The sequence below is a fragment of the Myxocyprinus asiaticus genome, chromosome 33, assembly GCF_019703515.2.
Source record: "Myxocyprinus asiaticus isolate MX2 ecotype Aquarium Trade chromosome 33, UBuf_Myxa_2, whole genome shotgun sequence".
Taxonomy (NCBI): Eukaryota; Metazoa; Chordata; class Actinopteri; order Cypriniformes; family Catostomidae; genus Myxocyprinus; species Myxocyprinus asiaticus.
In genome coordinates this window covers 14,076,814-14,100,096 of record NC_059376.1, presented here as the reverse complement: position 1 = coordinate 14,100,096, position 23,283 = coordinate 14,076,814, and the positions used below count along the sequence as shown (strand labels likewise).

At 36.9% G+C, this 23,283-nt stretch overlaps 2 protein-coding genes across 2 annotated transcripts; both read right to left on the bottom strand.

Moving 5' to 3' along the window:
• Positions 1 to 1,689: 1,689 nt before the first annotated feature.
• tti2 (TELO2 interacting protein 2) lies at positions 1,690 to 9,518 on the bottom strand. The gene is made up of 7 exons (XM_051669881.1): positions 8,623 to 9,518; positions 6,420 to 6,606; positions 5,984 to 6,076; positions 5,697 to 5,881; positions 2,577 to 2,720; positions 2,335 to 2,491; positions 1,690 to 2,006 (listed from the first exon to the last, which is right to left on the bottom strand). Exons 1-7 carry the CDS (start codon positions 9,255 to 9,257, stop codon positions 1,917 to 1,919), a joined length of 1,491 nt encoding a protein of 496 aa, XP_051525841.1. The 5' UTR covers positions 9,258 to 9,518; the 3' UTR covers positions 1,690 to 1,916.
• A 1,416-nt stretch (positions 9,519 to 10,934) lies between these two features.
• On the bottom strand, positions 10,935 to 21,634 carry LOC127424541 (chromaffin granule amine transporter). Its single transcript, XM_051669878.1, has 16 exons — positions 21,526 to 21,634; positions 19,497 to 19,626; positions 17,587 to 17,941; positions 16,484 to 16,542; positions 15,682 to 15,765; positions 15,480 to 15,572; positions 15,216 to 15,305; positions 15,033 to 15,076; positions 14,878 to 14,938; positions 14,048 to 14,143; positions 12,692 to 12,770; positions 12,495 to 12,546; positions 12,270 to 12,333; positions 12,055 to 12,174; positions 11,778 to 11,911; positions 10,935 to 11,677 (listed from the first exon to the last, which is right to left on the bottom strand). The coding sequence occupies exons 2-16, from the start codon at positions 19,609 to 19,611 to the stop codon at positions 11,573 to 11,575; spliced, it is 1,551 nt and encodes a 516-aa protein (XP_051525838.1). The 5' UTR covers positions 19,612 to 19,626; positions 21,526 to 21,634; the 3' UTR covers positions 10,935 to 11,572.
• Between the last annotated feature and the right edge of the window lie 1,649 nt (positions 21,635 to 23,283).

Here is a 23,283-nt window from a genome sequence, read left to right as displayed (position 1 = left end):
GCATCTGGAATGTATTCACAGCGCTTCACTTTTTCCACATTTTGTTATGTTACAGCCTTATTCCAAAATGGATTAAATTCATTATTTTCCTCAAAATTCTACAAACAATACCCCATAATGACAACGTAAAAGAAGTTTGTTTGAAATCTTTGCAAATTTATTAAAAATAAAAAACGAAAAAAATCACATGTATATAAGTATTCACAGCCTTTGCCATGACACTCAAAATTAAGCTCAGGTGCATCCTGTTTCCACTGATCATCCTTGAGATGTTTCTACAACTTGATTGGAGTCCACCTGTGGTAAATTCAGTTGATTGGACATGATTTGGAAAGGCACACACGTCTATATAAGGTCCCACAGTTAACAGTGCATGTCAGAGCACAAACCAAGCCATGAAGTCCAAGGAATTGTCTGTAGACCTCCGAGACAGGATTGTATTGAGGCACAGATCTGGGAAAGGATACAGAAAAATTTCTGCAGCATTGAAGGTCCCAGTGAGCACAGTGGCCTCCATCATCCGTATATGGAAGAAGTTTGGAAACATCAGGACTCTTCCTAGAGCTGGCCGCCTGGCCAAACTGAGCGATCGGGGGAGAAGGGCCTTAGTCAGGGAGGTGACCAAGAACCCAATGGTCACTCTGACAGAGCTGCAGCATTTCTCTGTGGAGAGAGGAGAACCTTCCAGAAGAACAACCATCTCTGCAGCACTCCACCAATCAGGCCTGTATGGTAGAGTGGCAAGACGTAAGCCACTTCTCAGTAAAAGGCACATGACAGCCCATCTGGAGTTTGCCAAAAGGCACCTGAAGGACTCTCAGACCATGAGAAACAAAGATTGAACTCTTTGGCCTGAATGGCAAGCATCATGTCTGGAGGAAACCAGGCACCGCTCATCACCTGGCCAATACCATCCCTACACTGAAGCATGGTGGTGGCAGCATCATGCTGTGGGGATGTTTTTCAGCAGCAGGAACTGGGAGACTAGTCAGGATTGAGGGAAAGATGAATGCAAAAATGTACAGAGACATCCTTGATGAAAACCTGCTCCAAGAGCGCTCTGGACCTCAGACTGGGTCGAAGGTTCATCTTCCAACAGGACATTGACCCTAAGCACACAGCCAAGATAACAAAGGAGTGGCTCTGGGACAACTCTGTGAATGTCCTTGAGTGGCCCAGCCAGAGCCCAGACTTGAACCCGATTGAACATCTCTGGAGAGATCTGAAAATGGCTGTGCACCGACGCTCCCCATCCAACCTGATGGAGCTTGAGAGGTCCTGCAAAGAAGAATGGGAGAAACTGCCCAAAAATAGGTGTGCCAAGCTTGTAGCATCATACTCAAAAAGACTTGAGGCTGTAATTGCTGCCAAAGGTGCTTCAACAAAGTATTGAGCAAAGGCTGTGAATACTTGTGATTTTTTGTTTTTATTTTTAATAAATTTGCAAAGATTTCAAACAAACTTCTTTCATGTTGTCATTATGGGGTATTGTTTGCAGAATTGAGGAAAATAATGAATTTAATTCATTTTGGAATAAGGCTGTAACATAACAAAATGTGGAAAAAGTGAAGCGCTGTGAATACTTTCTGACTGCACTCTTTAAAGATTGCTGTCAAAGCTAATCTATTGTCATACAATCTGACTGACATGACATCAGAGTTGAAATAAGGTTTTGATACAAAAGCTGAAAAAAAGTCAATTTTAATTAAAAACAAATAAACAGACCAGTTCTACTAGATGGTTCACATACAGAAGAGGGTATTACATTTCCACAGTAAATTCAATGTAGAGATGCATAATCCATACTTTGCACCTGCATTACAGACACTTTTTGGGTTTTTTTTTTTTTTAGGTTAGATTTTTGAGGTTTTGCTAAATGACTTCCACAAAAAAGGAAATATAGTTGGAGGATTGGATTATTCAGATGGAGTTGCTGCAGTGACTTGCTGGATGCACTTCAACACGTGATCAGGGACACAACTGCTGTCCACATCTCTCAGAAGAGTCTAGAAAAGGAGACATCGAGGATGAGAAGATAGGAGGATGGCTTAAGCAGAATGTGTATGCAATATCTGGCAGAGAAATAACATATTTTGTTATTTCATGAAAGCTGAGTGAGCATGATTAAATTCAAATTAGTCACTTTTAAAGCCAATTTTAATTGAACAGGCTTGTTATATTGTAACAACACAATGTACGAAAATCATTATTTGTGAACTTTTATCTGAATGATAAGATTACATGTTTTACTTGATCTACTGTATATTTGATCTATAGTTGGTTCATGTACATTCCCACTCTTTTTGACTCTCTTGAACATGCACCTGTACATACCTGTAGTTTGCCCTTTGAGCAGTGGTTGAGCAGTACTAAACAGTGTGAGGCTTTGGTCATGAGTTGCTCTTTCAGCTGAGAAGGCAACGAGTCTGATGAGACGTCCACCAGAAACTTCAGCAGACTCTGTGCTAGAGAATCCACCCTCCTTTCCATACTAGAGAGAAATATAAAACAAACATTGTGTTAAGAGTGCTAAGTAAAATACATCTGAATTAAGGAAATAAAGTGTGGGTAGTCACCGAGGCCAGGCAATCTGTAGTGTCTTTTTCAGAGCGTCCATGATACTCAGTCTGGCTTTCTCCTCTGGAGCATCTGAGACCTCCAAGTATCCCACAATCACCCTCTCCAGCCTCTTCAAGTGACGAATGATCACTATACCAATCCTTTGTAATAAAGGAAATGAACAGTAGTATGTAAAATAAACATCTTGGAACACTAAGTAACTAAGGATGAGTAATATTACCTAAATTATGCTAATCTTGTTAAGAACATTAAAGTTATTCTAAATGTACAATGTATTAGTAAAAATATACAGATGAAGTCAGAAGTTTACATACACCTTAGCCAAATATATTTCAACTCAATTTCTGACATTTAATCATAGAAAACATTTCCTGTCTTAGGTCAGTTAGGATCACTACTTTATTTTAAGAATGTGAAATGTCAGAATAATAGTAGAGAGAATTATTTATTTCAGCTTTTATTTATTTCATCACATTCCCAGTGGGCCAGAAGTTTACATACACTTTGTTAGTATTTAGTAGCATTGCCTTTAAATTGTTTAACTTGGGTCAAATGTTTTGGGTAGCCTTCCACAAGCTTCTCACAATAAGTTGCTGGAATTTTGGCCCGTTCCTCCAGACAAAACTGGTGTAACTGAGTCAGGTTTGTAGGCCTCCTTGCTCACACACGCTTTTTCAGTTCTGCCCACAAATTTTCTATTGGACTGTGGTCAGGGCTTTGTGATAGCCACTCCAATACCTTAACTTTGGAGGTATGTTTGGGGTCATTATCCATTTGAAAGACCCATTTGCGACCAAGCTTTAACTTCCTGGCTGATGTCTTGAGATGTTGCTTCAATATATCCACGTAATTTTCCTTCCTCATGATGAAATCTATTTTGTGAAGTGCACCAGTCCCTCCTGCAGCAAAGCACTCCCACAACATGATGCTGCCACCCCCATGCTTCACGGTTGGAATGGTGTTCTTTGGCTTGCAAGCCTCACCCTTTTTCCTCCAAACATAACGATGGTCATTATGGCCAAACAGTTCAATATTTGTTTCATCAGACCAGAGGAAATCTCTCGAAAAAGTATGATTTTTGTCCCCATGTGCACTTACAAACTGAAGTCTGGCATTTTTATGGCAGTTTTGGAGCAGTGGCTTCTTCCTTGCTGAGCAGCCTTTCAGGTTATGTCGATATAGGACTCGTTTTACTGTGGATATAGATACTTGTCTACCTGTTTCCTCCAACAACTTCACAAGGTCCTTTGCTGTTGTTCTGGGATTGATTTGCACTTTACGCACCAAGCTACGTTCATCTCTAGGAGACAGAATGCGTCTCCTTCCAGAGTGGTATGATGGCTGCGTGATCCCATGGTGTTTATACTTGTGTACTATTGTTTGTACAGATGAACGTGGTACCTTCAGGTGTTTGGAAATTGCTCCTAAGGATGAACCAGACTTGTGGAGGTCCACAATATTTTTCTGAGGTCTTGGCTGATTTCTTTTGATTTTCTCATGATGTCAAGCAAAGAGGCACTGAGTTTGAAGGTAGGCCTTAAAATACATCCACAGGTACACCTCCAATTCAGTACACCTCCTATCAGAAGCTAATTGGCTAATTGCTAAAGGCTTGACATAATTTTCTGGAATTTTGCAAGCTGCTTAAAGGCACTAAGTTAACTTAGTGAATGTAAACTTCTGACCCACTGGAATTGTGATATAGTCAATTAAAAGTTAAACAATCTGTCTGTAACAATTGTTGGAAAAATTACTTGTGTCATGCACAAAGTAGATGTCCTAAACAACTTGCCAAAACTATAGTTTGCTAATATGAAATCCGTGGAGTGGTTAAAAAATTTGTTTTAATGACTTCAACTGTATATGAAGTCAACATAATATGGCATTCGCAACCCATTTTACTGAAATGTAAAAAATTCCAAAACTGTACTGTGCCTTGAGAATATAAGAATTTAATTAACAATAACCAATAGCACTTTGAAGCTTCAAATAGCACATAAAGGCAGCATATAAATTATCAATACGACTCCAGTGGTTTAATCCATGTCTTCATAAACAATCTAATCGGTTTGGGGTGAGAACAGACCACTTTTATGATGGCTATATGTCTTTTTGGAGCTTTCAAAGTTTTGGTCACCAATCACTTGCATTGTTTGGACCTACAGAGCTGAAATATTCTTCTAAAAATCTTTGTTTCTGTTCAGCAGAAGAAAGGATGTCATACACATCTAGGATGGCATGAGGGTGAGTAAATGATGAGCGAATATTCAATTTTGGGTGAACTACTCCTTTTAGGACAAAGGTTAAATTTTGGTTTAGGTGTCATGTTGACTTTAAGGTGAAGTGTGTAATGTTTGTGCCACTAACACCACCAAACAGAAGAGCAAAAATTGTTGTTTCCAAACATAAGGACATTTTCTCAAGATCATGGCTTATACCAGGGTTTTCCAAACTTTTTGAGTCCAAGAACCCCCAAATATGATGATCCCTCTGCGAGAGACCCACTTCCGAAAACAATAAAAAGGCAACGATATACAGTATTTTCATGCATAAATACCAATTTATACTGTGTGAGAAAAAATAGTTAGCGTGATATTATGGAATTATTATTGAATTATAACTATTCAACAATTATTAAATAAATAAATAACTACATTTAATATAAAATCCAATTAAATTGAGTTTTATATTGTTATTGTATAACAATAAATAAATACTGAAATAAATAAAAACATATCTGGAAAATATTTACCTTGTATGAAGTTAACACCCACAATTAGAGTGATGTTAAATGTTAATGATCAAGTAAAAACTTGAAGAAAAACATTTTCAATTCAATTAAAATGTATTTGTAGTCCTTAGAAAACAGAATGAAACAGTAATAATGTAGAATTTGGTAACTGTTTACTTTTTTATCCATTAATTACACTTTTGTTTTCTGAAATTTTCCACGGACCCCTCTTGTGGACTCCAGTTTGGAAACCCCTGGCTTAAACTATAGTCTCTGATCTCACCTTCACTTCATCATTATATCAGATGTAAATCAATAACTGAAATAACTCATGGCCTCTAGTACCAAGTAGGCAACAAGCAATAAGAAGTTATTTAGGCTTCACCTTTCAATAAATAAGACGAGATTGCTGGTGTATACACGGCGCAGGTCAAGCTTGTGCTCCATTTCCATGTGTGTCAACATGAGGCGGAGCACATCATCAAAGCGATTTGGTTTCCGTGGTAACCCTACATGAGTTGGTGCTTTCTCAATGACTGACAGCAAGTCTAAAAGGCAAGGCAGCACAACCTGAAAATTACACATAAAGGGGAGATGCATATGACCATGTAAGGAAACTTGACATTCTGCATTCAAGTAAGCACATGGACTGTGAGTGAAAGTGTGTGTCACCTGAATGAGTGGAGTTTCGGATGTGTATAAGTGATTGAAGAGAGCGTGATAGAGCACCTGATCTCTGTTGAACTGCCGCAGATCAGCTGCTGGCTGAGAAGAATAAATCAATACACACATCTCTAACATACACATTTCACATTGTTAAAAATATTTGCTTTTAAACAGAAAGTCTGGTTTTGATGGCAATGACTGCGCTGTTTGCTGTTCCCACTTCATTCTCAAAAATTTGAACAAAATATCAATTTGTTTTGCAACTGTTCTATAGTCTTCACTCTTCAAGCTTTTGACACATGGACATGGACATGACACATTGTTTTCATCTCCACTCATAATCTAATGTTCAGCCATCTCTGTTGCGAGTGTGTTTTGGAAGTAGCTCTTGACCCCCAGTTTGCATTTTTGGTAACCACTGAAATCAATGTTTTGGACTTACCACATTGAGAACAATGTGATGTAGGCAGTGCACACCTAATACTTTGTTTTCTGTGCGATAATCATCAGATATCAGCAGAGATGGAGGAAACACCTTCTCCAAGTACTCAGTTAGCCAGGGTCGTCTAATTTGCACCAGCAGCCAGGAGAACACATGCTTCACTGCCTGGTTACGCTTCCAGCATTCCCTGTACAGAATAAAGTACAAGCTTGAACGCATACCTATTTGCAAATGATTATGTACTCCTGGATTCTCATTTTTGTTGCAGTACCTTTTGAACTCTGTAACACTTAAAAATGACTTTCAGAAATATGCTCTGGTTAAGCTAAGGGACTTAAACTTTATTAATTATTACTTGATTATTTACATAATGGCAAGAATATTAACAGGATGTCTAACAGGATAGAACCTAAATAAGGAGTTAAAGTTAGCCATTGCTCATTAAGGGACTGAGGGTTAGCTTACATGTGAGTGGGTGGCGACTTCTTTTTGAAATGTTGATATTATCGTATTGATTTCTGAAATTTTATCAAACAGGATGGAATGTTTTACGGTGAGACAAATTTAACACCTAAACCTAAACTAATACCACAAAACATCACAGAATTAAAAAAATCCATTGCTAATACTAACTGATGTTTGTGCCGTTCTTTCCCACCAAAAACACTGTACTTCCTGACCTGTAGGATGATGTCATTAAGGTAATGATCCGGTTGAGGTAAGCTCAATTGACAGCATTTGTAGCATAATGTTCATCACCACAAAAGTATTTTAGACTTGCATCTTTTTTTATTTAAAAAAAAAGGCAAAAATTGCATTTACAGTAAGATATTCATAATGGAAGTAAATGGGGACAATCCACAAATGTTAAAACATACTTTTAAAACTATAGCCACAGGACTAAATAAAAATGAAATACAAGTTAAGCTCAATCCACAGCATTTGTGGCTTAATGTTGATTACCACAAAACAACAACAACAAAAAACAAACAACAATAATTGACTCGTCCCTCCTTTTCTTAAAAAAAAAAAAAAAAAAAAAAAAGCAAAAATCGAGGTTACAATGGAAGTGAATGGGGCCAATTTTTGGAGGGTTTAAAAGCAGAAATTTGTAGCTTAACATTTTATAAAAGCACTCACATTAATTCTTCTGTTAAAACTTGTGTATTATTTGAGCTGTAAAGTTGTTTAAAGCATCATTTTTACGTTTTGATTATGGCATTACATTGTCATTGCAACAAAGTTGTACTATCAGCTATAACTTTACACACAAAATGTTAGTAGGTGATTTTATCACATTAAAATCATGTTAACACACCTACTGTTTACATCTTGTGACTATACTTTTGAAAAAGTGAGTATTTTAATGTTTATGGATTGGCCCCATTTACTTCCATTGTAAGTGTCTCACTGTAACCCAGATTTTTGCTTTTTTTAAAGAAAAGTCCAATAAATTTTTGTGTGAATATTCCTTCAACATGATATTAGTGTTATTAAATCATTTACTAACCACATTTGTGTAACGTTATTTCCAAAATTACAACTTTGTTGTCAAGACAATTAAACCGTGTAATACCGGTGTGGGATTTAACTTCACACCAATGTTAGCAAGCTATTTTTCACACTAAAATCATGTTAACATGTATAATGTTTACATTCTGTGGCTATACCTTTGAAACTGTGCATATTTCTGCATTCATGGACTGACCCCATTCACTTCCATTGTAAGAGTCTTACTTTAATTGCAATTGTCCCTTCTTTTTTTTTTTTTTTTTTTAAGTAAATGAGGGGTGAGTCAAATGTATCAAATTATGCCACAAATGCTGTCAATTGAGATTAACTTCTATTTTACCCAAAGCATTCCTTTAAGGAACTGAATTTGTTTGTTAAAGTGATGTTATTAATATTAACAAGATGGAAAGTAATATTGAGGACAAGAAAAACATATACATGGACTGCCAACAAAAACAATATTCCCAGATTGTCAAAAAAGCCAAATACTTTTTTTGAAAAGAAGAAAAAAAAAGAAAGAAAAAAATTAAGAAACCATCTTGAACATTTCTTAATAATTTGTCCAATTTATTAAGAGATATGGACTTTAAAATGTACTGCATAGTAGGAATGACCCTCCTACTAATCTTTAAAAAAAATGTTTTGCAGTGCTTTAGTACCGAGAGGGGACCAGTGACTTCATGAAACTTACTTAGTTAATTCTGGCTGCAGTGTGTCCAGAACTGGCCCCAACACTCCTCTTTTGTCCTCGTCAGGCCGTCCGGAGAGCATCTCCTGTACTGACCTGCTGCCTGACATCCTCACAACTGAACTCAAGAGCTGCAGCGCACTTTTCCTGGATGCTGCATTGGTCCAGATCTGCTCCTGTAGGTGTGTGATGGACAATATACAGAAGGTGGGGGCGAGTGTACGTGCTAGCGACTTGACATTTGGATTGTTTTCATTGTCCAGAGCCTTCTGAATCTGTACCGATAACGCAAGTAACGTGGTGCAAACAGCTCCAGCTTTGGTCGGTATGTCTTCGTAACTCTTGGCAGGTAAAGTGCCGCTGTCTGTATCACACACCGGCAGTGCAGCGTAACGGGACAATGAGTTCACCAGGTCCAGATACGGCCCGCGTAAGTCAGTGTTGACCTCAGGAAAGAGCCAGGTGAGAGGAGCGAGGGTGAACATCTCCGCGGTGTCCTCAAGGATGCGTCCGCGTCCCTCTGCTGCATCCTCGAAGCGCTCACAGATCCGACCGAGAGCCGCGAGCACCGAGCATGAGCCCGCTGCGTCTAACGCCTCTATGATGTTCAGCTCCTGCAGAATGTGTGCCAGATCCATCGCTTTTCAACATCTAACTACCCGCAGACGCACAGAAACATTAACATCATTTTGCACATGATTTAGCATAGAAGTCTTAACAGCTCCATCAACAGTATGTTTGAAAACATTTTAGTGATTAAAGTGTCAAATTAAATGACACTATGTTTTTGTACTCTGTGTGATATACAGAACAACTTATTTGGAAATTATTTACCCGTGTAAATGCATCACTGAAACTACAGTGTTCAAATCAAGTATCACGCAGATTGTTCAAGAGTGCATCCAGTAAATATTTCCCCAGAAACTTGACTGTTAATATATAGTTCCCCATGTCAGGGTTTCTCAACCAGTGCTGAATTAAATAGAATTAAATTTATAATTTCTAAACAAAAAAACTAAAACAAATAAAAATAAATATGAATATGTAAACATAAACTAGAACACTTGATCTCTCATAAAATGACTGAACTGCCTATTTAAATAATTTTTGATCAAATCTTCAAGTAAATTATTTAGGTCATAGCAGGGACTTAAATATCCTTATGAGAAATGCTATTCAGGAGGCAGGTGATTGAAAGTAAAATAGTAACACAGATAAATACACATTGTGAAAAATATCGAGTGAAATATCACTTTCACTTCCACATTCTTTTTATTTTGTTATTTATTGATTTGAATTCATTGTGTATATCGCCATCTACTGGTCAGGGCTGGTCAAAGGTGGAGATTTATAGTAAAAAAGGACTTAAATATTGATCTGTTTCTCACCCACACCTATCATATTACTTCTTAAATCATGGATTAAACCACTGGAGTCATATGGATTACTCTTATGCTGCTTTTATGTGATTTTTGGACCTTCAAAGTTCTGGTCACCAGTCTATGGAACTACAGAGCTGAAATATTCTTTAAACAATTTGTTTGAGTTCTGCAGAATAAAAGAAAGTCATACACATCTGGGATGGCATGAGGGTGAATAAATGATGAGAGAATTTTCATTTTTGGGTGAACTATCCCTTTAAGGTAAAAATTGCAGGATACAGCATTTCACAGTTAAGGTTTATCAATAAAATATCATGTATAACAGTTTTTCTCAATCGCTTTGGCTCAATTCTCGATTGAGAATTATTTTTTTCAAAACATTAAGTTCAAATCTCTGAACAATTATTTTCTTGTTCACACCAGATTAGAATTTCTTATTCATTTAAGCAAATTGCACGTGTTTTCAGCTAAACAAAACTGACATTCTTGTATAGTACAGTAAACAGTCAGTGTCAACAAACATTTCCAGGGTTGACTGTCATGATGAAAAAACATCTGAACATTTTGACCAGTACAGCTCACACGATGACAAAAAAAGTTTCCATTTTGGTGGCATTGGCCAATTTACTGACACAATAACTAGGTTTTGAAGCATGAATTAAATGTTTTGGGTTTTTAACCCAATAATTTGTTAACATATTTAATTAATATCATACTTAAATTTGAAAAGGAATTGTAAAATTTTTCCTTCAAATTTTATCTGGACCCCCGGGTACCCCCTGCGTCCATGCAGGTCCCTGGACCCCAGTTTGAAAACCCTGTTTTAGATTATACACCCAATAGATGGCGCCATAAGTGTAGAAGCAACACACAAAACTCTTTGTAATATTCTTTATCTTGCCCTTGGTTTACTCAGGTGTGAAGTCTGAAAAATTATCTTGTGTGTAAACCGGTTATTAATTTACGTTTGGTTGAAATTATTTATTGAAGCCATTGCCCAAAATGATCCATAACATCTGCCATTCCCTTTGTCCATAACTTCCTGCTCTTTTAACCTGGAAATCTATATAATTAAATTCAATTACGTTTGACACATATCCAGAGGAAGTAACAGATGAGTCACAGGCGATCTTGCTCAGTTTTTGACAAAGACAAGAAATGAAGCTTCAGTCTTATTCAAACTGTAAAAATACTCTGTACTGTATAAATGCTGGTGTTTTGCTGTTTATAAAATCGAATTACTCTGTTACATATTATTATTAGTGCTCAATTGTACCATTCCATCCACAAGCAATAATGTATTGACATATTAGAATTAAAACAGTCAAATCAAGTTGACAAGAGGCCTGTTTATTTTATTACAACTCACTGGCATGATAGAAGACATGTAAACAAGACTTTGCAAGCATACGTGAGAAAACATAACATTCCCAAAACCACTAACCATACATATACACTAAAATGTGATCAGTCAAGGATGGGAAAGTTGCAGTTTTAATCATTTTAAACTTTTGCACTTTTGAAGCAGGGCTGCTGGCTGGGCTTGATGATTAATTGTCACGGTGCTTATGTCACTCTGTGTCCTCTTCACTGTCATCACTCAGTGGGAATTCTCTGTACCCGCGTTGTGTATTGTAGCTCTTCACATGCATTGGACACTCTTGATTAATAATAGCCTGGAGATACATTATGAAACATTCAGAAATTGTAATGAAAATGTCAAAGGCATTTATATTCGTAAAGAAATGCATGCAAAGCCAAATGTGAGAGTCTCACCATCTTCTCCTCCCGAACAGCAGGATTTTTGAGGAAGAGGCAAAGGGGTGCATACAGGATGTTGATAATGCCTATGATCACCATGAGATTGGGGAAGCCAATTGCTTGTACTATGGCCCCTCCAGTGGATGGACCTGTATTGTGAAAATACCAAGAAGGAATAGTCAGTCTGGATCTTTTATGGAGAAAAGTGCCTCTGTTATGGAGCTGTAGCAAACATTCATGTGAACAATGTAAGGGTTGGAGTTAGTGTATAACTGTATGGAGGTGCAATTACCAACAGCAAACCCCATGCATAGTGCCACATCAGCAATAGCATACACACTTCCATAGACAGAGACATGTCGGATATCCATGAGGTAACCCATTATAGCCATCATAGAAGAATCAACCATTCCTAGATACACATGGATTAAACTTTAATATAACGTTATATGTAATATAATATTAATATTATTTGTTTTTTAACCATGATAATTAAACCATATTCACCAATAGCAAATCCCAACCCTCCATTAGGAACAATGAGCCCATAGATGTCTTTGGCAAAGGGAACCTATGACAATCACATACTGTTACATTCATCACAGTCACTATTGCCTATTATACATGTAGTAGTTTTGTACATATTATAGCTGGTTCAAGCACAAGAGCCATGTACTGCTGAGGTACAACATTTGTCTCCATCAGGGTTTGATGAGAATATGCGATACTCACACAGAGAAGACTGACGCCAACTATAAGCATGCCAATCAAGGAGCATAACCACCTAATAAAAGACACATCTATGATGCAGATTTTTATTTGTAAGCACAGTTTTCATCAATATTTTCTGACCTCACTGTTGTGTAATTAAATGTATTAACTGCATATGTTTACCCTTGGGTTTGAGACATGCAAGAAAAAGGCTTTACCTTCCCATTTTGTTGGCCAGTACACCAAAGAGATTGGTTCCAATGAGGTAAGACACACTGGCTGGTAGGAAAGCCATACCTGTAATATCGGCTCACTAATCAGAGGCCATGACAAACTCATCCAGCAGAGACACATATACAGAGCTCAGAAAAAACACAAATAAATAAATAACAAACAAATAAAACACAGAACAACAGAATATTCTAGAGGATTATCAGGTGGAATAATAGCATCAGAAACATCAGGACACCCTTAGCAGTCATTTTCAACTTATCAGTAGGCCTATGTCACATCAGTTGATTCATCTGCATAAAAAAATCACAGGTCTTCTTGCCTTTTTTTCACTTTGTTCCCCCCACAGAGATTTTTTTATATAGCAAAATATACAGTGGGGCCCAAAAGTCTGAGACTAGAGGTGCAACAACCATATACGCAATGTATGCAATGCATTGGGGTGGCATATTAAGGGGGGTGCCTGCGGTACACTAAGGAAGGCGAAAATGAACCCCAACCTCCAGAAGTCGAAAAGAAACGGGGCATATGTCGCATTCATCCTCGATAATGGGTAGTTGTGCCCCATCTGAGACCACTTGTAAAATGCTTCTATTGTGCATTTTTCTAACTTTGTTTTAATTCTTCAAAACCCTGAAATGTATTTGCTGGTTTAACCTCTTAAACTCTGGGATAGGTGGGGCCAGAAGCGTGCGATAAGTGTATGCTTAAATTGTAAAAGTCCATGAATACATAAATCACTTCATGTGTGGTACCATCACTTTTGCATTTATGTTACATAATATAACAAAATAAATTCTGAAATCATCTGCATCACAAATGAGCGCCACCTTGTTGTGACGATGTAGAACTATGTATATGAATATAAACGTTTTTCACATAGCACTTAAATAGACAAGTCATAAATTGAATGAAAGCTCTTGTTTTTAGGAATGTGACTGTACAGTCATTTTGTTGTCCTCTTAAAACAGTTCGAATGATTATCAAAAGAATCACGAAGTGAAATATGATATTAGAAAGACAGCAAGGACAAACATCTCATGTCTGCCCCATCACTGCTTTGAAGCCCCAAGTAGCCACAAAAAAATAAATAAATAAATAATAATAATAATAATAATAATAATTTTATTTTGCAGATTTCAATGTGGTCTCTGACTTTAGGGCTCCACTATATGTTGTGGTTTTTAAAGTGAAATCAATAATAAAAAAACAAAAAAACATATAGTAATTAAAGAAAATGTTGAGGCCTAAAATAAATAGGAAGTGTAGTTATTTCAATCACATGTTAAAAACTTGCATCACTGTTAAAGCAATGGAATAATATGGAGGATTGAGTATCTTACCAAGTTGCCATTTTGGTGAGCACATTGTTTGCATCATCCAGATGGGAAGAGTGGGCTCTAAAATAGCTACTCCCATGTTTGCAAAGCACAACGACCCTGTAATTATATACAGGAACCATAATCTTACTCATCATTCACTCAACCCAGCTCTTCTTCCGCTTAATTTACAAATCGGTTTAGCTGTTCACATCCTAAAACGTACAGCCGTCATTTTATGAAGCCATACATGTAATTACAGGTACAGAACTACAGCTGAAGGTTTAACTGCTTTAACTGTAAACGTGGACAGTATATGAGGATAGATTCGATTTTGTTGGCTAAGCATACAGATACACTCAATCCAAAGTTTGGACACACTGAATTTATGTTTCTCATGATCTTAAAAACTTTTTTACCTAAAGGCTTATGCTAAAATGCTTGAAATGTTTGCAGACAAATATAAATTGTGCCTATACATATGAATTCATTTACAAAACTTTTCTTTTTTAAGTTGGACCAGACAGTGAAGGAAAAGCAGCCAACAAGTGCCTGATAAACAGTTCATAGAAACTCTTTCAATACAGTTTAAAAAGCTTCACAGATGGCACCTCATGAAGTTGGTCTTAAAGAACGCCCAGAGTGTGCAGAGCTGTATCTAAACAAAGGGTGGCTATTTTGATGAAGCTAAAATATCAGTCAGTACATAATTCCCATACTTTCATTTGATTAATTTCAGTGTTGATTATTGTTATTACTATTTGATGACTACTATGAGGAAAACATTAATAATATAGAATGAGTAGGTATGTCTAAACTTTCGTGTGATCGTGTACACACAAAAACACACACACCTGCACTAATGAGTATGTATGGATCCTTGAGCAGGGTGAGCAATGGGGTTCCTTCCACACTCTGAAGAGAAAGCACATAAGAATCACAGATAGGTGCATCTCAAACTTTCAGAACTCGCATTTTAATAAACTGTAGTGTGTATAAAGGGACTCACCCCTGGACATATTTTTGAGGGCTGAAGAATACAGAGCTGCAAGGCTGCATTGAAAAATCACTTGCTTTGTAATATCTTAAATAAGTGTAACAAGTCATAAAAATAGAATGTATGATGTGGCAATATCATGAAAAAAGAAAAAACAAATTCTTTTACTTACGAGTACTTTTACTAATACCTTACCTCCATCAAATACAGCCAGGAAAGCAAGGATGAGGAATGGAGAACTTTTACCCACAAACTCATACATAACGCTGCCAAAAGGTGCTCCAACTGTAAAGTGAACATTTACAATGTTAATTATGTCAATGTAATTTAATTTTTATTTTCATTTACTGTGGTACATTATAAGTATTGGCCATTTTGAATTGTTGCATATTTAACATTGCTTTACCATGCAGTTTAAAGCACATTAGAGGGAAACACAATGACACAACAGGAACTTACTGAGCACTCCCATGGCAAGTCCTCCTAATGCTATTCCCATAGCAATTCCTCTCTCATTGTCATCCGTGTACACACTTGCTAGCATTCCCAGACCTACAGAAGTACACGCAACATTTTTATGTAATAAATTTACATTCTTGCAAACTTGCACACATCATATTTTACCTATTGCTTCAAGCATGCTACACATACACCCTTATACCTGCCACAGAGGAAAAGGAAGATCCAATCCCCTGCAATGAGCGGGCAAAAAACAGCAAGGCATATGTTCCTGAGAAAGCAAACACTGCAGAGAAGCCAGACAAATTTAATTTGCAATTTGTACTTAGAACAAGAGCAAGCTATAAAACGTAAGCAATGCCAAGTTAAACCATATAATACACACACATGTTCTCAAACACACATAGATATGGAAAATCTCATTCAGTGTGTCTTAGTATTGTGATATTACACTAGATCATTGGTTCTTAACTGGTGGGTCAGAGGTCTGTACTTGTGATCGTGGGCAGCAGGCAAAAAACAGTGCAAATAATAAAATGCAACTAACCATACAATCATTGTCAACATCAAAGGCATTGTGTTGAATCAAACTACAAGAAATTCATGTGGTAATATGGCTAATATTAATATATCATGTGTCCCTGTGTTTGTTCCATGTGTTAGGCTGGTAAAATACACATCTGTTGTTGTGTAATGCATTTACAAAATTGTCAGTTTTTCTATTCAGCCTTTGTAATTTTATATTACGTAGCTATATTAATGTTGAGTTCAGGGTAAAATTAATACATTTCATTATTTGATTTTAAGGACATTTTTGTTGACTTTTGTATGATAAAAAATGTTGGTACTGTGTTGGGTTGCCACTTGATGTCCAATATAAAATCTTGGTTTTGGAAGCAAACCCAGTACAGAACCACTGCTGAATAAGTCGCTGTGCCAACTATCAATGAATTTTACTTAATTTCACACAGTTTTTTCCCCCCACATCATATAACATGACTTACTTATTGTGGAGACAAACATGATGGCAAATCCAGCAAACATTGGTATGTGATATCCAATCCTTTAAAAAAGACAAGTGACAGACATTGTTTCCTGAACAAATTCAAAGCACTAACTGATACAAATTATGCAAATTTGTTTATTCAGTCCTCTATTTTCACAGACTACACCAAAAAAGCCACCATTTAAACGATATGATCAAAGCAATGTAAGCAGTGTTGGATGAGTAACAAAAAATTCCAATACAGATTTCCAATATCTTATCTAAAATTGTAATCAGATTCCTTTACTTCTTGGAAAAGTTAATCACTAATTACTTTACTTTTAAGTTACTTTCAAAATTCTCTACTACAGGTTTTAGGTTTTGCACTCAACAAATTCAAAATAATCTTTGTAATCTCCTCCTCATTGAAAGTCATTAAGCGTAATCTGATTACAACCCAGCTAACAAATGTATGTGCTCAAAACATCTAGCAAACATTACTTTGTGGTTGTGGGAACGTGAAATATCCAGTTTTCTAAACGTTAGTAAAACGTTCATTAAATATTAGCATAACATTGCTGAAACTATTGTTTGACGGCTTCAAAAAAGCAGATGCACAACTGTGTTTTTATTGAACATAATTACTTTACTCAACTGCATATGGACATTTGCATTCTACGGCAAGCCTCGAGGGGATAAATACGCAATCACACACTTTCACAAGATAAAGTTACTCCATAATTCGTTTCTTAAATCGCTCTTTTACAATTGTTAATGCTCACGCAGTACTCCTGTTGTTCTTTCAGCGAGCTCCACATGACAGGATATCAGAGACTTGAGGCGAGTTGGTATGTCTCACCCCTTCACCATTCTTAATCGGCAAATGTCATACCTCCGACTAAAGAGAGCGAGATTTTAGCAAAACAGTCGGAAAGTGTGACACACTCAGCCAAAAGCGAGTTGTTTGGAGTCTGCTAGTGTGATACCAGCTTTAGGTGGGAACAATATGAAATGTAATCAGTTACACTACTTTTTGAATAAAATAAATTAAATTACAGTAACTGATTACTATGTAAACGCATTACACCCAACACTGCCGGAACGAAATGACCATGTATGTACCTGTTAGTCAGTGGGCCCACAAAAGGGTTGACCATAAGCTGCACCAGGGCTTTGGAGGCAAACAGCAGCCCCACCCTCACATTTTCTTCTTCCAAAAACTCACTGTCCTCTTTACACCCATCTTTTTCAGCAGAACTATTGTTGACCACAGACCCTCCATCAGTGATGGGTGCAGCAGAGGAGAGGGAAAGGTTGCTGTTCGTGACTGTGATGGTGTAGCTGGTGTTGTCGTATAGAGAGAGGATGGAGGAGTAGGTGGGCTGAGCAGAGGATGTGGGAGACTCAGACGGGGTGAAAGACGAGCGGTCTTGTGTCTGGTGCTCTAAGGCATACAGGAAGGTTGGGATGATGGGAACTGGGGAGAATGAGAGGTGACGTGAGGATTGGAAGAGGAAGAGCTGGTACCTGCATCAGGCTTTCTGAGTGCATGTTGGTGAATGTGTGTGTGTGTGATAGGCCTTCTCTCCTGCGACACAGGTTAGGGCAGATGCAAGCAGGTAAATGTCATGGGCTCGTTGAGAGCAGATTCAGCTGTCAAGCTTAAAAGGAAAGTTTACCCAAAAAAGAATGAAAATGTATTTACTCACTCTCATGTTGTTCCAAACCCCTATGACTTTCTTTCTTCAGTGGATCACAGATGGAGATGTTAGGCAGAATGACAGCCTCAGTCACCATTCACTTTCATTGAATGGTAAAAAGATACAATAAAAGTGAAGGGTGACTGAGTTTGTCATTCTGTCGAACATACACTTTTGTGTTATATGTAAGACAGAAAGTCATACTGGTTTAAAACAACACGAGGATCTGTAAATAATTACAAAATATTAATTTTTGGGTGAACCATCCCTTGAACATTTTTGGTCTCATCCACCTTGCATTCATGCTGCTTTACCTTCACACTTCTCTAATGTTTTTGTTATGCTTTTGTCTATAAAGAATGGATTAAAAAAGATACCAATGAGACACTACATGGCTAAAAGTATGTTGACACCCCCTTCTACATAGTTTGGCTGTTTTAGCTATTCCCATTGTTAACAGGTGCATAAAATCAAGCACATCGCCATGCAATCTCCTTTGACAGACATTTAAAGTAGAATGTGCCATATCAACTCCTTGATCATAGCAAAAAGCCCCTTTGAGCACAAAGTGAGATCCGTGTAGAAATCGTGGTTACACTTTACATTAATGTTGTTTTTGTTAAGGCTTTACAAAGGTGTTCATTAATGACTGAGTCATTTACAAATGCATTATAAATAATTGAAATACAGTTATAACAACATGAATAAAAGGGGCAATTTTCATGCAGTACTTGCCAAATAGTAAACATTTTCGGGAGGAGCTTGTTCATCTAGGCCTGCCAATCATATCTCAAGGATATCCTGTATAAGCGACTGCTTCGCCCACTCCAGTGACAATTCCTTTGGCATCCTTCCACCTCCCTATCTCCACATTTCTATGTGTCCACTTTACATTAAGGTACATTTTTATAGGATACTAATGCTGAATAAGTGTTATTAAGCATTTATAACCAGGTAAAATGGCTCACTATTTGTCCAGTATTGCATAAGTCATAAGTCATTGTATAAGTCATTACAGAACCCCTTTATAAACCCTTAACAAAGGGAACATTCATGTAAAGTGTTCCAGAAATGGTAGAGTCTGGTTTAGAAGAACTTGACTGGCCTGCACAATGCCCAAATTTGAACTCCACTGAACACCATGGGATGAACTGTATGGTGCCGTTCAGACCAAACACGTTTTTGAAATTTAATGTTCAACAAGTATATGTGTGTGATGTTCAGGTCCACACGCTTTTAGCCATGAATATTTCAACTGGGCCTTTTATTATTGGAAAAAGAGTGGACATGTATTTAGGTATTATCATTTCTTCATCATGTCTGTTTACTTACCTACAACTGTTAGCAGCATGTTATCCAGCAACAGGGCCACACACACAACTACAAGCACCAGACGAGGAGAGCCCCTGTTCTCTCTGAACCAATCCACAGGGTTCAGCATAGCCATGATCCACCTCTGTCACTGAACACACAATTACAGGTCAAATCAGCAGTTCAGCAAAACATTTGTTGCATGGTTGACATGGCATGTCAAGCAGTACAGCAGAGTTCTGCAATGTGACATGCATTAACAAGATGCTCAAAGCGACTTCAAGGGAATCGAACCCATTACCTTAGCATTGTTAGAGCCATGTCCTGCTAGTGGGAACTTCAACTGCAACTATTTTAAACAATATTTTTCTAATTCTTGTATAATTATTATGCATGTAGTTTTTGAGTGGCATGCCATAACTGAGAGACTACACTGAATATTTGTATGTTGAAATTTCATTTGTGACAAGACTATGTAAGTGAACTGCAAAACTGCAAAAAGGTGAACAACTTTAAAAAAAAGTGAAATGGTTACCAATAATAATCCACCTGAACATAAACTTCACACTGAATTTTGTACAATACTGATGAGCAGAATCACTCACTCTTCACTCCAGTTCCAAATTATGATTTTTTTTTCAAAGGCAATGACAGAACTTTGTCAGAGAGCTTTTGACTAATTGTTACCTTGTATCGCTGTGCTTATCGAGAAGATTCTTAAACATCCTAGGGAGTTTTACATTGCCACTGTTGCTACTTGCTCTCTGCGGAGTATGTATGGCACTATTCTTTCTAAACCTGTTTTAGAACAATAAGTAACCGAATGATAAGTAGAGCTACACAAATAAATTGAACTGAATTGGAAAAGATTGTCGAATTGGAAACATCTAAGTGATATGACTGGCTCAAAGTCACTCAACATGGATGAGGAGTTATTGTTTTTGTACTCAGGTCCGTACAGTCTTCTCTGCTGTGTAAAAGGGCTTGAGAACAGGTTTGTTCTAGATGGGCAGAAATGATGTGCCGTGTTATTGAATTTCAACAACATGATTACAGCTGCTGTAGGGCATATGAGGAACAGTTGCATTGTTTCAGAACGGCTCTTTTATCTTTAACTATCAATCTCTTTTTTTCCAGATTTATAAAAAAGGCATTTGGCAATATTATTTCTTAATTTTCTTGTTTAATAATGACTTAAATATGCTTCTTTTATATGATACCTAATGCAGCTAACCTTCTATGAATGTGCGTGTTTCCCAAAGGACAGATGATAGGAGAGATTAAGGGCCACTGAAAGGTGTTCTGCTTCCTGAACAATCTGATACTGATTGTGTTATTAATATTTCCACTCTATTCCTGTTCATGCCGCAGGTCTAAGCACGTACACCCACATACACATGCAGTACGTCAATAAGAACTGATCCTCAAGTCAACACCTGTGTCAATACTTGTTAACAGAGCAGAGACCATGCTCGCAATGTTAGTTACCTTCCCATTCTGTTATCGATTTATCACTCGGCGAACACATTTCAAACACATAACCACTGTGTTACAAAAATGTGTGCCCGAACTTTCATCACTTTTGAAAGAGGGAGTTTTTTGTGTGGTTTATTTACAATGTGAAATGCAAAATTATGGTTGATCATTGAACAAAATAAAAAAATGCAAATTTTGGGAGTTGGGGATTAAATTCATTAATGTCACACATTGTTATTACCTCATTACTGGTCATGTTTTCAGAGACAATCTGCAATCAAGATTTTTTTTTTTTTTTATCAAATAGAAAATTCATAAAAGAAGATTTTTAATCAAGAGTATAAATGTTATTATGTTTAAAATCCATAATCAGTCTGTTGTTCAAGGCATTGTTTAAAGGTTAATAATAGTTATCATACAATGCATCATACAATGTATTAAATACATTCTCTTAATTTTATATCCCCTTATATGTCTTATTGATGTATAAGTGAAATATCCAAAACATTCATCATGAAATAAGAACTGCATTTTTTTTTTAAGTTGTCGAGAGACTGAACCAAATTAGTCTTACCTTTTAATGCATTATCGTCTTCAGTGTATGAGTGTATGTCCAGTGCAGGTGTGGTAGAGGCAGTGGTCACTTGGTGTCTTTGTCCACTGATTTCTGCATGAGATTTGTTGATGGGTCTTTTGGAGGAAATATACACACACGCACGCACACACATAAACACTACGTCACAGGGAGAGTAATTGTGTGCATCTGCTGCTCTTTATTGGGTAGGTGAATGACCTGCAGGCTTCTTTTCATCACAGTGAGCCTTTATCTGTGATCTCTCATCCTGCCTAAATACACAAAATCAGCAGCCGGCAGCTACTTTTCACTGGTGTCTGTGTGCTTTACAAATAGCTGTCTGTGAATACTGGTCAATGATAATCAGGTTTATAACAGATGCATTAATGACAAAATAATTACAATATGAAACACATGTTCAGTTGTAATAGAATTGTTGATTTCTGATGATTGTTGCTGCACTAAATTCTTCTCAATTTAACAATATAAAAGGTCTATTTGTATTTTAAAAGTAATAGAGTGTTAAAGTAGGTGCAGTATGTATTTCTGTTTAAGAAACATTTTAACCTTTGGAATCTCATGGTGGGAGTATAGTTCTTATTTTAGCCTGTGTCAGATTCATTTTACGTGTAATGTTAATCTATTTAGCCACTGAACATCTATGGAAAATGTTAAACGACTCAACAAATTTCACCTTTAGCCTGTGCCATCTGGTAATTCAAACATCCCAGCTCACAAACACACATACACACGCACAAATATTATAAACATATACTGTACAGCAGGCTTTCTGGTAAAACACTAAATATAACAATACAAAAAAATCATGACTTTTTTTAAATATCAGCTTGTAGAGTGTACACACAAACATGTGCGCACCTGCAAAAGGGTTGGAGCCTGGTGCTCTGTCTATCTGAACATGGCTGGCTTTTGTAAATGAGCCTGAGGGTTTAAAGGCTAGTGGGTGATCTTCCATCACCTGCCTTATGCTCAGCATCCTCTCTGTTTCTCTCAAATACGCACACACATACATTCAAAGCATATACAGAACCTGATTTGACAGGAATACATACATTTTGACAGGAAATTGTGGGCAAATACAAAATATGTTTTGTTATGGGAGGTCTACAACTCTTCGGCTGAAATTAATTCAATCATGGACAGTAGTTCTACATGTTTGAAATGAGTTTTCTTAAATTAAAATTACCATTTAATTATGCAATCTAATCTTTTTTTTAATTTTTTTTATTTAGTAGATGCTTTTATCCAAAATATTCATCAAGTAAACCCATCAAAAATTGACATGTCAAAATAACTCTTTTAGCAACATGCTAGTTAGTGGCAGTAAACGTTAACATGCTAAACGCATTCTGGTGGGAAGCACTACTGAGTGAAACTTGTTCACTATGGTACAGTTAGCACAGTTATTGCTGTGACAATCAATCCTTTGATAAAGCATTGCTTAGCATACTTATAATGTATTGGTCCTCAGCCTAGGCTCAAACTCAACTCTTCACCGTGATGGTAACCCCAAAACAACAAGATAACAGAAATTCTTCTAAATTTCAACATAACAAAACATTAAATACTAACAAGTCTCCCCCTTTATATTCATTTTGCACAAAGACACATAAAATAACACTTAATTCTAACATTTCTCTCCCTTTCGAGTCCCATACAAAGCATGCTGTGAACTAGAAATCCTTTGATCAGTTTCAGTCGTCAGTTCATTTTTACTTGTATAGCGCTTTTCACACC